A 14,776-nucleotide genomic window follows, 5' to 3' on the forward strand; every position below is an offset into this window, starting at 1 on the left:
TTTTATACAGTATTAAGAAAATAAACTTTTTATATATAAAAGAGCATAAATTAGTGATGATGATGATGATGATGATGATGATGATGATGATGATGATGATGCAGCTTCAGTATGCAGAAAGTGCAGAAGATGATTCTGACCCATAAATGCAGACAAGGATATAAATTCGGTGGAGCTAAGAATATAGAGTTAAGCGGGTGGGGTTTAGCTCAGGCATGTTTTTCTCAGGCCAAAGAGCTGTGTGGTCCAAAATTACTATCTTCTGCAAACATTAGTCTGAAAATATTTGGACATATCACCGCAAGTCATGTCCTCCAGCAGAGGATGCTCCTGCACCAGAAAAGTACTTTATGGACCAAAGGAGAAGAAACTAGGCCGGAAATACCTTCTAATGCCAAGGAAAATCCAGTTTTGTCTCAGGCCAGTTCATGTTTCGTAAACAAGGAGAGGCTTGTTTAGGAGGAAAAAAGCAATCTTGATTTCTGTGGCCTCTGGTACCATTGTGTATTGTTAAAAACATGGAATGCTATTAAGAGATCAGTTTCGGTTGAATCTCTGAATATTTTCCTTGGGGACCAATAATAATGAACACATTTTATTTAATAAAATGAAAATGCTGGCTTTCCACAGGGCTGTGACCGATTCATTATTTATTTCAGATATGTGTATTGCAACTGCAGTCTCTCTCCTCATGATTCTCATTTGTGCGATGGCCACCTACGGTGCCTATAAGGTGAGGCATAATGTATGGCGTTGTATTGTTTTAATTAACTTACTTTGAAACTGGTCCATACCTCGTGAGACTTGGAGCAGCAGATCACAAAGCAGAAAAAAAGCACAAAGAAAGCTAGACATTCATAAAGAAGGATTATCTACAGTCAGTTAGGCCCAAAACATAATGGAATAAAGGTGTACTTTGCAGAATATAAGGAGGAAAGATATTACGCGTTGTCTAGGAGATGCATACACCAGAGCATGAGGCTGCATTTAGAAATATATAAAGAAGTTAGCCTAGATAGGGGTGTCAAACTCGATTTCATTGAGGGCCGCATCAGGGTTGTATTTGACCTTGGGGGGGGCTGGGGGGGCATGGTCAGGATGGGTATGGCCAATTCATCCAAGTGCTAAGGCAGGACTTCCCTCAGAACCTTCCTCGCTCTCATTATAATCTCTTTCCTTCCTTCCTTCCTTCCTTCTCTTCTTTTTCTTTCCCTCTTCCTTCTCCTTTTTTCCCCTTCCCCTCTTTTCTTACTTTTCCTTCCTTGCTCTTTTCCCATCTTTCCTTCTTTTTCTTTGCCCTTCCACTTTGCCTTTCTCCTTTTTTTTTTTTTAATTTGATTTATATGCCGCCCCTCTCCGAAGACTCAGGGCGGCTTACAATGTGCTCAGCAATAGCCTTCATCCTTTTGTATATTTATACAAAGTCAGCTTATTGCCCCCACAACTGGGTCCTCAATTTACCTACCTTAGAAAGGATGGAAGGCTGAGTCAACCTTGAGCCTTGGCGAGATTCGAACCCTGCAGTAATTGCAGGCAGCTGGTCTTTAATAACCAGCTTAATAACAGGGTGCCTTAAACCCCTGTACTACCAAGGCTCTTTCCTATCCCTTCTTGCATGCTGAAATGCAAAGGGGGAAACATTTCTCCTTTTGTTTTGTTTTTAGTTTGTTTTGCTAGCCCTCTGCCAGCGAAAATGGAGCCTGGGGGATGCGGCCCTCCCAAGCTCCATTTACACTGGCAGAGACACTGCAGGGCGGTCCTTTACTGTTTCCAGGGCTGCTCCGTGGGTCAGATCTAAGCACTCGGTGGGCCAGATTCAGCCTGCGGGCCTTCAGTTTGACACCCCTGGCCTAGATTAATTATAGGGGAGAATGGATTCCCCAAACTAGTGCCCTCCAGTTAAGTTTGATTACCACTTCTGTAGCCATGATAGCTGGAATTCTGAGAATTATAACCCAAGATAAAGAGCATCTGGTTGGGAAAGGCTTCCTAGAATAACAATTATAAGCATTGTGAACTTTTCTGAGGACCAGGAAATTGCTTTGAAAAACTTTTCAGGAAAATGTCCTAAAGGTGCTTTTTCAAAAGGCAACTTGGCTTTGTTGTTTTTTCCTTGAAGACATTTCGCTTCTCATCCAAGAAGTTCCTTCAGTTCTGACTGAATGGTAGTGAATGGAAGGATTTATATTCCTTGCAGTCATCTGGTCGTTAGCACTCTCTCCAAGAACCGTTAAGGCTCGGAGGTTTATTTGTGCCTTCAGGGTCATTTGAATAATGTGAAAGGGTATGGAACCTTTCAACTGTTGAAAGGACTGTGCTGTAAACAGGAAATTGGTCATGTTGTATCCCTCCCTCTCTATTAAGAGAGGCCTGTTCAATTTTAATGTAGGTGGTCTCTTTGACCCCTCTTTCAAACCAGCAGTCCTGTCTGTCCAGAATGTGGACTTTGCTGTCTTCAAAACAGTGGCCTTTGTCTTTCAAATGTAGATAGACTGCTGAATCTTGTTTTGATAAGTTTGTTTTCCTATGTTGTGCCATGCGTTTGTGAAGTGGTTGTTTTGTTTCTCCAAAGTAGAGATCTGCACATATCTCAGTGCATTGTACTGCATATATCACATTGCTGTGTTTGTATCTGGGTGTTTTGTCCTTAGAGTAGACAAGCTCCTGCCTTAGTATTCTTGGGTTTAAAGTGTGCATGCATGTAGTGTGGTTGAAAATCCTCCCATTCTCCACCATTCAGTCAGAACTGAAGAAGCTTCTTGGATGAGAAGTGAAATGTCTTCAAGGAAAAAAAAGAAAGTCTAGTTACTTGTTGAAAAAACACTTTTGGGACAACAATCACCTGGATTATTGAGAATCTCCATAGACTTTTCACAAAAACTTGATTTTAAGGATAACCATTTATATATATCAAGTAGTGAATGCATATAAATTATTCATAAGGTTTATCTGCTTTACTATAGCACTTAACACTGTGCCCTTATGAGTAGTAATATTTTCACTCATAATTATGTTCTGTAAAGAATATTAATAAAGAGATGTATATTTAATGTATTTGTTCTGAAGAGAAAGAATATATGAAGTAGTTCAAGATTAATTTATATTTTATGACTAACTTAAACTTAATTAAATATATATGTTGGTTTGGATAAAACATGCTGGTCCTTGAATGAAAAGCCTTTTTTTAATTCCTGCCTATTGATTTGATTGAAAGCTCTCCAATGTTTTATAATGTAACTCTTTTTATGTATGGACCCCTTCGACCTGTTCAGAAAAATGATTAAAAATTCATTAAAATTCTATAAGTAATTACAATATTCTCTCCTCTCTTTTTATTTTTTATATCTAGCAACATGCGGCCTGGATCATCCCTTTCTTCTGTTACCAAATCTTTGATTTTGCACTCAACACTTTAGTTGCTATCAGCATACTGGTTTATCCAAACACAGTTCGGGATTATCTTCAGCAACTGGTAAAAGACTTTCTTATTCAATATTCAAACTGTTTATGTCAATGATTGTTGTAGACTTCATTGATGAAGAAGATGTTGTAGACGATGAGAATAAGATTGACCTGGCCACACATCTCAGACTAAACATAAGATTATAAGAATATTAGTAGCCCCATGAATTCCTGTTCTCTGTCAGATGTCTCTAGAATCTATTGTTGGAAGAAATGTCCATCTGGGTTCAGTTCCAAGTGGGAAGAAAGACACTGGAAACTTGGAGACTGCTTGGAAAGATGGTTTAATAGTGGATTGGTTGCTGTCAGAGGTCATAGCTAGCTTTGTAGGTTGTCTGTATGCTATGTTTGGTTGAATCTCGCTGGGTGAAGCAATGAAGGGCAATTAAATGACTCTGCCTGAAGGAGGGAGATCTTTGTTATGTAGAATAGACTGGCCCAGGCCTTAATGGCCAATTAACAAAGGGGGGGCTGAGTTTCTGCCTCCTTTTTAGGGGAAATATTCTGCCTTTTAATATTTCCTAAAATATTCCATTCTTCTAGGAGAGGGGTGGGTGCTAATGTCCTACACTACACTAGAACCGTAAAAAAATTATAGAGCGCAAAGGCAGCATTTGTTTCTTCCTATAATTGGAGAGCAAACTTTGGGGGGGGGGATTTGGCTGAAATTGGCACTAATGTAGGGGGAGGGGGCTTTAAGGATACAGCAAATGCAGATCAGCATTAGAAGTGACAAGAGTATCAAAAACATTGGCATCTGTATCTCTAATCCCTCCTTTTGCTGTTATAGTAATTGCCAACCTATTTCGCATATGTGAAAATGTCTGGATCAGAATGTCAAGAATGCTAAACCAGCTTCCACTGCTCCGGGAAATAATAGGAGGAACATTATGCCAAAAGAAAATATGCAGTGCCAAAGTGCTATTTAATCCCGTACAAAGGAATAATTTCCCCCCTTTATATTTAAGACCCATCTTTTCCCTGGAATGGGAAATGTCCTAAATTATATCCTGTGAGGTGGGGTGTGTGGGGGGCAGCAGGATTAATGGGAAGGGAAAGAACTCTCAAAAATACAATGTTGGACTGGAAAATGTTTCCCACTCAGAGGGGCACAGAATTTATTCCAGATAGTTTTAATATTTCAATGCTTTCATCTTTCAATTTCTCTTTGCTTCAAGATTTCTTCTTAGGGCAATTTTTTCGTTTTTAAGGAGGGAATAGCTCTAACTCTATAAGCAGCCTGGAAGTATTTAGCGGTATGCTAATCTTAGATTCCAGTCTTTTCCTTCTATCGGAAGCAAACAGGCAACCAGTTCAATTTGGAGAGTAGAGGTATAATGTGCATTTTCCTTCATAGGCACAATCCATCACACTTCACCTCCCTTCTCCAGTGTTGATACAGTTGGTGGTGATTGGGGGAGAGAGATCCCATTCTCAGCTCCAAACAAACGCAGTGTGCAGTTTGGGGCTCCTTCTAGATTCGTGGCTCCTGCTCTAAGAGCAAGTGGCAGTTGTGACTGGGAGGATTTTTGCACAGCTTTCATGTCAATTGCACCCATTCCTAGATTGGAAGGCTCTGCTCACAATCATTTGTACCCTAATCACCTCCTGATTGGATTACTATAATGTACGCTATATGGGGATTGTTGTGGAAAAGTATTTGAAAGCTTCAGCCGGTGCAAAATGCAGAGATCATAGAATCCTAGGGCTAAAAGGGACTTCTAGTCTAACCCACTGTTCAAGGCAGGAGACCTTATACCCTCCCAGTCAAATAGCTGTCCAGTCTATTTTTGCACCCACAATTCCAGGAGGCAAATTATTCCAGAATAACAGAGTTGGAAGGGACTTTGATGTCTTCTAGTCCAACCCCCTGCTCAAGCAGGAGACCCTATACCCGTGATGGCGAACCTATGGCACGCATGCCACCTGTGGTGGCACATATTGGTGGGCACGTGAGCTCAGCTGTGGCGCACATGTGCGCACCGGCCAGCTGATTTTTGGGCCTTCTGGGCCCACCGGAAGTAGGGAAACAGGCTGTTTCCCACCTCCAAAAGGGCCTTGGGTGGTGGGAGGCCCGTTTTTCTCTCTCCCCAGGCTCCAGAGGCAGGACCTAGAAAGGCTCTGGAGCCTGGGGAGAGCAAAAAATGGGTCTTCTGGTCCCACCGGAAGTTGGCAAACAGACTGTTTCCGGCCTCCGGGGGTGGGTGAGGAAGGCTGTTTTCATCCTCCCCAATCTTCTAGAGAGCCTCTGGAGCCTGGGGAGAGAGAAAAACGGGCCTACCACACCCACCGTGCCATCGCGTGCCAAGAGCAAGGGGAGCATGGGGGGCGGTCATGCGTGGGAGCGTGGCGTATAGAATAATGGGTGTGCGTACGCACACGTGTGCGACCCCCCCGCACTCCCCCCGCTTTTGGCCCGCGATGGTTAGCCATCACTGCCCTATACTATTTCAGACAAATGGTTGTCCAGTCTCTTCTTAAAAACTTCCAGTGATGACATGTCCACTTCCTCAGCTCAACAAATTCAAACTGTTCCCAGATAACCAGACAAGACCCCCCCACCCATAGCCATCTCCCCTGGACCTGCAGCAAGCCCTGTATCCCAGGACGAGCAAATTTTAGTGACTTTGTCTGACAGATGCTGAACATTGTTTGAATTGGACAAAGCTTTATATGAGAAGAGAGACCAAACTAACATCCTGCTAAAATAGGCATGTATTCCCAACAAAGTGAAGAGTGATGAAAATATTAGTTTGGCACTCGAGTAGTTTCTCTTTAAATAGAGAAGTGAAAACATGATTGTACAATGTTTATCTTCAATCTGTTATACTTCATCTGGTGGGATTAAACAGTTGGTGCACTTCAGTGAAATTCCAAATGAGGAAAATGTCTTGCTAGCACTTGGCAAAAGAGAAAGGCATGCGGAAATATTTGTGTTTAAATGAATCTGGCAGAAAACATCAAATAATTTATTGCAGTAATCTTTGGAAATGAAAAAGAACTCCTTTTCTCCCTCTAGAATTCTGTAATTTAAAATGCCAATATAAAAGATCACCGTTGAGTGCATTGTGAAGTTCCAAAAACAGATACATTCAATGAAGAGTTGCAGTTGCTTCTTTGAGCCATGGTGGCGCAGTGGTTGGAATGCAGTACTGCAGGCTACTTCTGCTGACTGCTGGCTACCTGCAATTTGGCAGTTCGAATCTCATCAGGCTCAAGATTGACTCAGCCTCCCATTCTTCCGAAGCTGATAAAATGAGGACACAGATTGTTGGGGGCAATATGCTAACTCTGTAAATTGCTTAGCGAGGGTTGTAAAGCACCGTGATACATTACATAAGTCTAAGTGCTATTGCTATTGTGGTAGAGACCATTGTGTCCAGGTCTGGCCATCACATGAAGATTCAGATGGGGTGATTAATAGTTTTTAAGATGTCACACAGGTAGTTCTCTGTTTATGATTGTGAAGGAAACTGTCCATTATGGTCATAATAGTAATGGTTGTAAAATGGTTTGTCCGTGTGACTAAACCAATTCTATGACTTTTTTTGTGGCAGTTAAGCAAGTGTGGCCATTGTGTACGCAAACACCACAGTTGTTAAGTAAGCGCAGCGGTTTGGCCAAAAAAAATGGAAGCACCAATTTTCATCAAAACCAAATGGGGTCACATGACTGGAGAACACTGAAAACGGCCATAAATGCAGCCACGTTGCTGAATACCTAAAGTGCAGTCACATGACCACAGGGGTTTTCAATCCTTGGAACCTCATATCTGGGTCATCAGCCCCCTTTTGGAGGTAGCTCATAACTTTGAATGTTACAGTTGTAAGTTGAGGGCAACCTGAAGACAAGAGCACCGTCTTCATAATGGGTAATCTTATATCGGAGGCAGGATGCAAAAAAGGGTTTTAAGTTAAAACTGGCTTGGAATTAATATTAGGAACAATAAGATCACTTTGATAGTAAAACCAATGACACAATGAAGTGAAGGCATGTTCAAGAATGTGTCAGAAATGCTTTAACTTAAATTGTTTCATAGGGGAAGTGGTGGGACTTCACTTAATGCTCTTAATAGCCTTTTCCAATTGTGTGATGGAGATGAAGAGGAAGATTATATATGATTTTTACACTTTTATTGTACAACTTGTAGAAAGAATTGGGAGTAGGATAGATGGTTCTCTCTGCTTCTTTATTTTATTCTCAAAACCATCTTTGGGACAAATTAGGTTTTAAGAAAGGGACAATCGCAACATGGTCTTAGCTGGGTGGAGAAGTGAATTCCTACCCAATATCCTAATTGCTGAATTCTAGCCACAGCTTAGTGACTAAATCACAGCTGCCTACATTTATGCAATAGATTAAGTCAAAACCAAACAAATTACAATTTAGGGTAATTTATACAATGTGTGAATCCAATCTATGACTCATACTTAATTCAACACATGGAAAAGAATTTTGTAGCATCCAGAAACTCTGCTGAAGTTTGATGTTTAGTTTTGCTAGAAATTGAATGTTATGTATACAAGATGCCCAAAGTTCTATGCAAAGAACCAAAGGCACCATCTTTTCTTGTCTTCACATCCATCCCATACAATTATGTAAATATTGTCCTTATAGGACTGTGGACATTATTATTCCTAGTTTGTGTCAATATTTTTATTTGAGAAGATTGAATGATGTTTCCAAATTAAGTTTATAGTTCTGAAAACTTATTTTCCTCCTTTGTATACTGACTGCTATATATTCTTGTTACCTAATCTTTTCTCCTCGTTTAACAGATTACAGGTAGACCTCGATTTATGGCCTGTCACTTAGTGACTGTTCAAAATTATGACAGACCTACCTGGGGGTACTTACCACCCAGATTCGAAGTTCCAATGGTTGGCCCCTCGGTCTTATGACCACACATCATGTGCTTGATAACCAAGCTGCATTTATAGCCATTTGCAGCATGATTGTGTATTATGATAGTTTTGCCGAAAACCAGCATTTACACCCAGTTTTCTGCAAAACTGGCCCATAGCAAGCCATGGATTTGCTTAATGATCACAACATTCATTTAACGATCCGAGTGGTCACTTTATGACTGCTGCATTCATTTAACATACCACTGCCAAAAAGGCCATAAAATCTGGTTGATAATGTTACAGACCCTCTTTATGACTGTCGTAACTTATGACTGTAATGAACAGGCCACATTATGGTTGTAACTTGAAGATTACCTGTATCAGGCTGGAGACTGGAGATTGGAGGTCCCTTGGAATGTCATTTTATAAAATCCACTTCAAACTCTGTGGAATTAATGAGTAGCAAGAAAGAACTTGAAAATCAGTTTGGTGTAGTGGTTAAGGCATTGGGCAGGAAACTGGCAGACTGTGAGTTCTTGTTTTGCCTTAGGCATGAAGCCTGCTGGGTGATTTTGGGCCAGTCACTTTCTTCCTAGGAAGAAGGCAATGGCAACCCACTTCCAAAAAACCATGCCAAGAAAACTCCAGGGATTGGTCCAAGCAAACACCAGGAGTCAAAATTAACTTGAAGGCATACACGCATATCAAAAAACTTGTTCTGATAGGGTGACTCTGAAGTTGTAAAACATCCCTCAGTTGTAAAATTATGGAAGGGGAAAGCAGAAAGTTTGATGAGATTGCTAACAATTTCCTTCTAATTTTCAGCCTGCAAATTTCCCCTACAAGGAAGAGATTATGTCAATGAATTCAGTCTGCTTAATTGTCATTCTTCTCCTTTGTTTAAGTATCACATTGGCTTTCAAGGTAAGCATAACATATTTTTATCCACCCTAACAATATGAACTGGAAATAATATGAACTAGAAAAAGGCTTATTGTTTGCTTGTTTGTTTATTAAAATTATCTGCTACCCAGTTTACTATCAAGTGAATCTGGGAGGCTTTAGGATGCCTAAATTTAGGTTGCCCATGATAAATCGAAGTGGACAAGAGCAAAAGGGAAATGCCTCTTAAACCAGTCCTCTTTGTTGAGTATGGACAAGCACAGGGACTCTGCTGCCAACATGTGCCAATAAGCCCACAGTATATTCCATGGTGCCCCCTTGTCTCCCTGTTTCATTTGATTTATTTTTCCATTATTAAAGATTCTTCTAATTATGAAGGTAAAATTGGAAGTTGAGGTGCTGCACGGTGAAATGCCAGCCTATGGCAGTCTTACAAAAGTCTAATAAGCAGAATTATAAAATAAAAATAATGGAAGAGAGCATCAAAATGCTTTGTTTGAAAACAAGGGTAGTAAGCAGTTTGTCAGGAAACTGATGAACTATTTTGTGCCTCTACATTTTGCTCTAGAATCTGTCAGACGGAGGGCAATATACAACTGTAATTTGCAGATATTTGAAAACCTTTATCACTTTTCTCTGGTTTGTTTTTCTTTTCTGTCCTTGGTTCTCATGACAAAATTATTAGTGCAATATATGTATAGCCCATTGTGATTTCTCTTTTCTTGGGTGCAAGTTATTAAGAATGAAAACTTCTTATGTACCTGGATATGATGTTTCTCCTGATGCAAAAGGTTTAAATTTCTTTTCAATACGCTGTTGGCTCATTTGGTATTTAGGGACTATACAGTTAATTCATTTTTCCACCCTTCTGAGATTGGCAAAATGAGGACCCATATTGTAAGGGGCAATATGCTGACATTGTAAACTGCTCAGAGGGCGCTGTAAAGTACTATGGAGCAGTATATAAGTCTAAACGCTATTGCTATTGCTATAAATCTCAACTCTTGTTCTCATCAGAATTACTCTTAAAGTCACTTCCCTCCTATTTTAGTTGTTCGTTCCAATTTTAATTTCTTCAGTATCATTCAGCTGTCTGCCATCAACTGATTTCTTGGTCATCAATACAGTATCTTGAAAAGTAATTTTGAATTAAGTTTTGATCGATACTTTATTTTCAATGAAGATGAAATGGACTCCTATATATTTTGTGGGTCATGGAACGAGGAAAATGTTTATTTTCTGATATTAAAGATATTTTTAATTTTTTATTATCATTTAAGGCATTTATTGAAGCCTTATGCTGTGTTAGAATCCCTTTAAAGCTTTGTAAAACTAATCGCTGGAACTTATTAATCTTTGGCAAGATGCGCAGCCCTGTTTTGTGGTTTCCTGTACATGGAGTTCTTTTATGTTTGGCCATCCTTACTTTTGTTTTTTTCAGCATTTTTAAAAACATCCCCCAGATTGCATTTGCTTAAACCAAAAATGAATGACTGTCGAGCTAGTATATGCTAATTAATATTATATTTATTAAGTTTAAGAGATTACTGTAATATTAACATTTGAAAAGGCAAAATGTTAGAAAGATAGAAAACAATTTCTGTTGTAGAAAAGGGAGAAAGCTATAAATATATCCTCTACCATTTTAAATTGACTCCTGGGATTTGTTTATAGAATCTTCAGTGGTTTAGAATGGAATGTAAGAACAAGGAAAGCATACTTAGTTGTGTTTTAAAAGTTCTAAGGGTTTCTTAGAATGCTGTTAAATGGGATTGTTCAGATTAGGTCTGCCAGGTTTCAACTGGAGAACCAGTTAGGTATACTAGCTAAAAATACTAGGCTAGAAACTGAGAGATTATGAATTGTAATCCTGCTTTGGGCATGAAATCATCTGGGGGACCTTGCACCAGTCACCCTCTCTCAGCTCTAGGAAGGAAGCAATGGCAAATCGCTCCTGAAATCTTGCCGAGAAAATTGCAGGGACTTATCCAAGCAATTGTCAAGAGACAAGATTGACTTAAAGGCATCCCAAAAAGGTCTCACAGTAAAAAAAAAAAAAAAAAAAAAATGATAACTGCTAGATGGCAGCAAACAGTTAAATGACTTTCTACATTTATTTGCTGCCATTTAGATCTTATTTTTTATATTTTGAGACAGTAGCGGAAGTTCAGCGAAATCATTGAGTTTTAGCGACTCTCAAGTTCATATGCTTTCTGTTCTCTGATACACAACAAAAAAAACCCTCTCTTAAATATCCTTTTAATATAGGATATTTCAGACATTCCTACTTTTACTATAGGATATTCTGGATGTTTCACATGCAAGGCCTACTTGCAATAATACTGTGTTTGCCCAAAAATAAGGCCCTGCCTTATTTTCTTTGGGGCTTGAAAATAAGCACTCAGATTTATTTTCGGGAGGTCTTATTTTTTTAAGCGCAGGAGACGGCGAGCCAACAGGAGTGGGAGCATAGCTACAACTGGTCCCACCCTCTCCATCCCACTGTCTCCTTGCCCGTGGCCGCAACAGGCCAAGCTCTTGTCATGCCCCAGCCTCCACCCACCCTGCCTCCTGGCCCTGCTGCTGCCGGGATACTTCTCTGCTAGGGCAGGTGCCTGCTGGCGGCCAAGTGGTTACCCATGCTGCTGCTGGCCTTGTGGGGTCTCTTTGCCCCCCTTGGTGCAGCAGAGCCAGGTGGAGACAGAGGCAATCCCAATGCGCCGCCCACTCCATCCCACCATCCTCTCGGCTTGCCTGCGGCCGCGCCGAACAAACATCCATGCAGGGCATTGGGATCACCTGCCTCCCCCATCTCCATGCCTCTGCCTGCTGCCGTTGCCACCGCGCAAGCCTCCTGTAAGCCTCCCATTAGGCAGCTGCGCAGCACATCCCTGTCTGATCGCCTCTCTCTCCCCTCCCCCCCCGCCTCTACGCTCTGACTTTTCAGTATTTGCACTCTGCCAACGGGCTGGCTGCTGTCAGATACCGTGTTCTTGCCACCTCTCCTGCTGGCCACACCCATCTCTGAGCTTATTTTTGAGGTAGGGCTTATATTAGGCCCACCCCAAAAAATCAGTCTAGGGCTTGTTTTCAGGGTGAGTCTTATTTTCGGGGAAACACAGTAACACTTAGCAATAGCACTTCGACTTAAAAACCACTTCACAGTGCTTTACAGCCCTCTCTAAGCGATTTACAGAGTCACCATATTGCCCCCAACAATCTGGGTCCTCATTTTACCCACCTCGGAAGGATGGAAGGCTGAGTCAACCTTGAGCTTGGTGAGATTTGGACTACCAAATTGCAGGCAGCAATTGCCGGCAGTCAGCAGAAGAGCTTTGACTGTAACATTCTGATACCTCCAAAAATTATTATTGAATTATTTTTAGAGTGTCAGAAGAGGAAATGCTTGGAAATTTAATTGTAATAGCTACATTTACTTTAGGTTAACTTGAAGTATTTTAAAACTAAAATCAAATTTACTTGTTGCCCTGGTTTCATACACTATTTTGGAGTGCATGTGCTTCCTAGAATGTATTTAAAATCCAAATGTGGCTTAGTCCCAAAAATATTGTGCTCCTCTACTACAAAGAAAGTCAGTATGGGAGACTGACTGATTGAAAACAGCCAATTAAGGCTATTGGGTGAGTAAATAGCAGAAGTGAGATTTGAAGCAAGGATTTCATAATTCTAAAAGTGGCTTTTGCTATTATGCTATACCAGCCATCTTTAGTGGTAGAAACTCAAGAAATTAATCTGACCATCTCACTTCTCTACTCCTGGATAGGAAAAGTATGCACTATAAAATCAGTTCATGACAACGTGAAGATCTTTCAGCAGCCTGAAAGTTTTTTAAGGACAAATCTGCAGGAAAGAGGTGGACAGAAAAATTTTTCATTTCAGTCAAATCTCCAAGGCACTTGGTTTTGTCAGCTTCCTGAATTTAGTTAATCATATTCTCCGATGCATGTGTTAACAGATGGTTCTACCAGGTGTCAGTTGTGGGCAAACTGCTGGTGTGTTTTTTTAAAATAATAAACACTTGGGACCCTGGCTTTCAAAGAAAAAGAAAGAAAGATGTAGATTTGGAGTGATATGACTATGCACACTTCTATAATTTTTTAAAGTGTCTGTATATTCCATTAGCTCTGGCTTATATCACCACATCTCATTAATCTAGCCTTGCAAGCAAATTTATGATGAGATTAATCCTGACCAGGAAATATTTGAAGCTTTGATATGCATGTAGACCATGAAGGATAATATTCAGATGAATTTTCAAAGAGAATTTACTACAGGTTTTTTTTTCTGTGAGCAAAGACACTTGTCTACAATGATTTATATAGTTGTTTTTGCCATTTTATCTCCCAACATTTGAGGCTTAGCTTATCCCTATTTTTAATTTGTCATTTTAAATATATTTTTTTCATAAATTTAACTACTCTAAATAAGTACGAAACTGTTCCAGTGAAAGGAGAGGAGCTTTGGGATTATCCACACTAACCAATGTTCTGCACAGTTGAACATTGACAAAGACAGAAAGGAAAAACAGGGATCTCTTAAGCAACATATAACATATGATTCAGCTTCTCCAATTTGAGAACCTTCCTTGAGGTCTTCAGCCAGCACAGTCATAGCTGAAGGTACCAAAGTTTAGGAAAGCTGCACAGTGTTGAAGCAATTCAGTTCACAGTTCAACACATCTTGTCTTCTCCCTTTTCTCCACCCTCTTTCTTCCAGGCTTACTTGATCAGTTGTGTATGGAACTGTTATCGCTACATTAATAACAGAAACAACTCTGATGTCCTGGTCTACATTACCACTAATGACACAGCGGTAAGTTTGTTGGGGTTGACTGGAGCTGTGAGAGGTTCCTGGGTTTAGATGAGAAGACCTGTTTTGGATGGTACAAAATCCAAAAGGATGGGAATCTTCAATGATGCAACTTTGACCAGGGGTGGTATTACCTTCGCTACCGGTTCGCAAATGTGTAGCGTCAAAAACGGTATGTGATGACGTCCGGACGGGTGGGCGGAGCCCCCCGCAGCCACTGCTACCGGTTCACCCAAACCAGATAGAACTGGCTGAGTACTACCACTGACTTTGACCAGCATGGCTGTTGCTTTCCTGTGTACTTATCGGGCAATGATGGGTCCTATTATGCTGAGAATACAAGTTGCCCAAGTCAGATATCAGTTTCTCTATGCTCTGGTTTCACCAAGGAAAAATCAGCTAAATTGATTTCTGGAGAAACTTGTCTGTGGTTTTTGGATAATGTGTATTTCGGGACATTAGCCAGAAATGCTTTTGTCTTCCTGTTGGGCTTCCCAGAGATACCTTCTTTTCAGTAAGTTCATATATATAAGACTTGATTTTAACCATGGTTTGGTAAATAGTCCCAAATTACTGTGGTTTCAATACGCCACTTAGTCATGAATCTTAGGTTATAAACCACAGTGGCTCCTGGTACATTAAGTATATTATGGCTTAGATTGGTATATGAATCCAGATCTAACAGGGTACTTTTAGTGGTCTTATATTTACAGTTGCATTGTTCAGGGATCAAG

The 14,776-nt window shown here is 40.4% G+C and overlaps 1 protein-coding gene across 1 annotated transcript in view; it reads left to right on the top strand.

Moving 5' to 3' along the window:
- Nucleotides 1-14,776, top strand: part of LAPTM4B (lysosomal protein transmembrane 4 beta) — a 44,026-nt gene that overhangs the window by 20,968 nt on the left and 8,282 nt on the right. The window contains exons 3-6 of the mRNA XM_060681885.2: nt 660-733; nt 3,350-3,472; nt 9,135-9,233; nt 13,950-14,045. Of these exons, the coding sequence (XP_060537868.1) occupies nt 660-733; nt 3,350-3,472; nt 9,135-9,233; nt 13,950-14,045 (392 nt within the window). The remainder of the gene's footprint in view (nt 1-659; nt 734-3,349; nt 3,473-9,134; nt 9,234-13,949; nt 14,046-14,776) is intronic.

This window comes from Pantherophis guttatus, chromosome 3, assembly GCF_059756535.1.
Source record: "Pantherophis guttatus breed Tessera chromosome 3, ASM5975653v1, whole genome shotgun sequence".
Classification (NCBI taxonomy): domain Eukaryota; kingdom Metazoa; phylum Chordata; class Lepidosauria; order Squamata; family Colubridae; genus Pantherophis; species Pantherophis guttatus.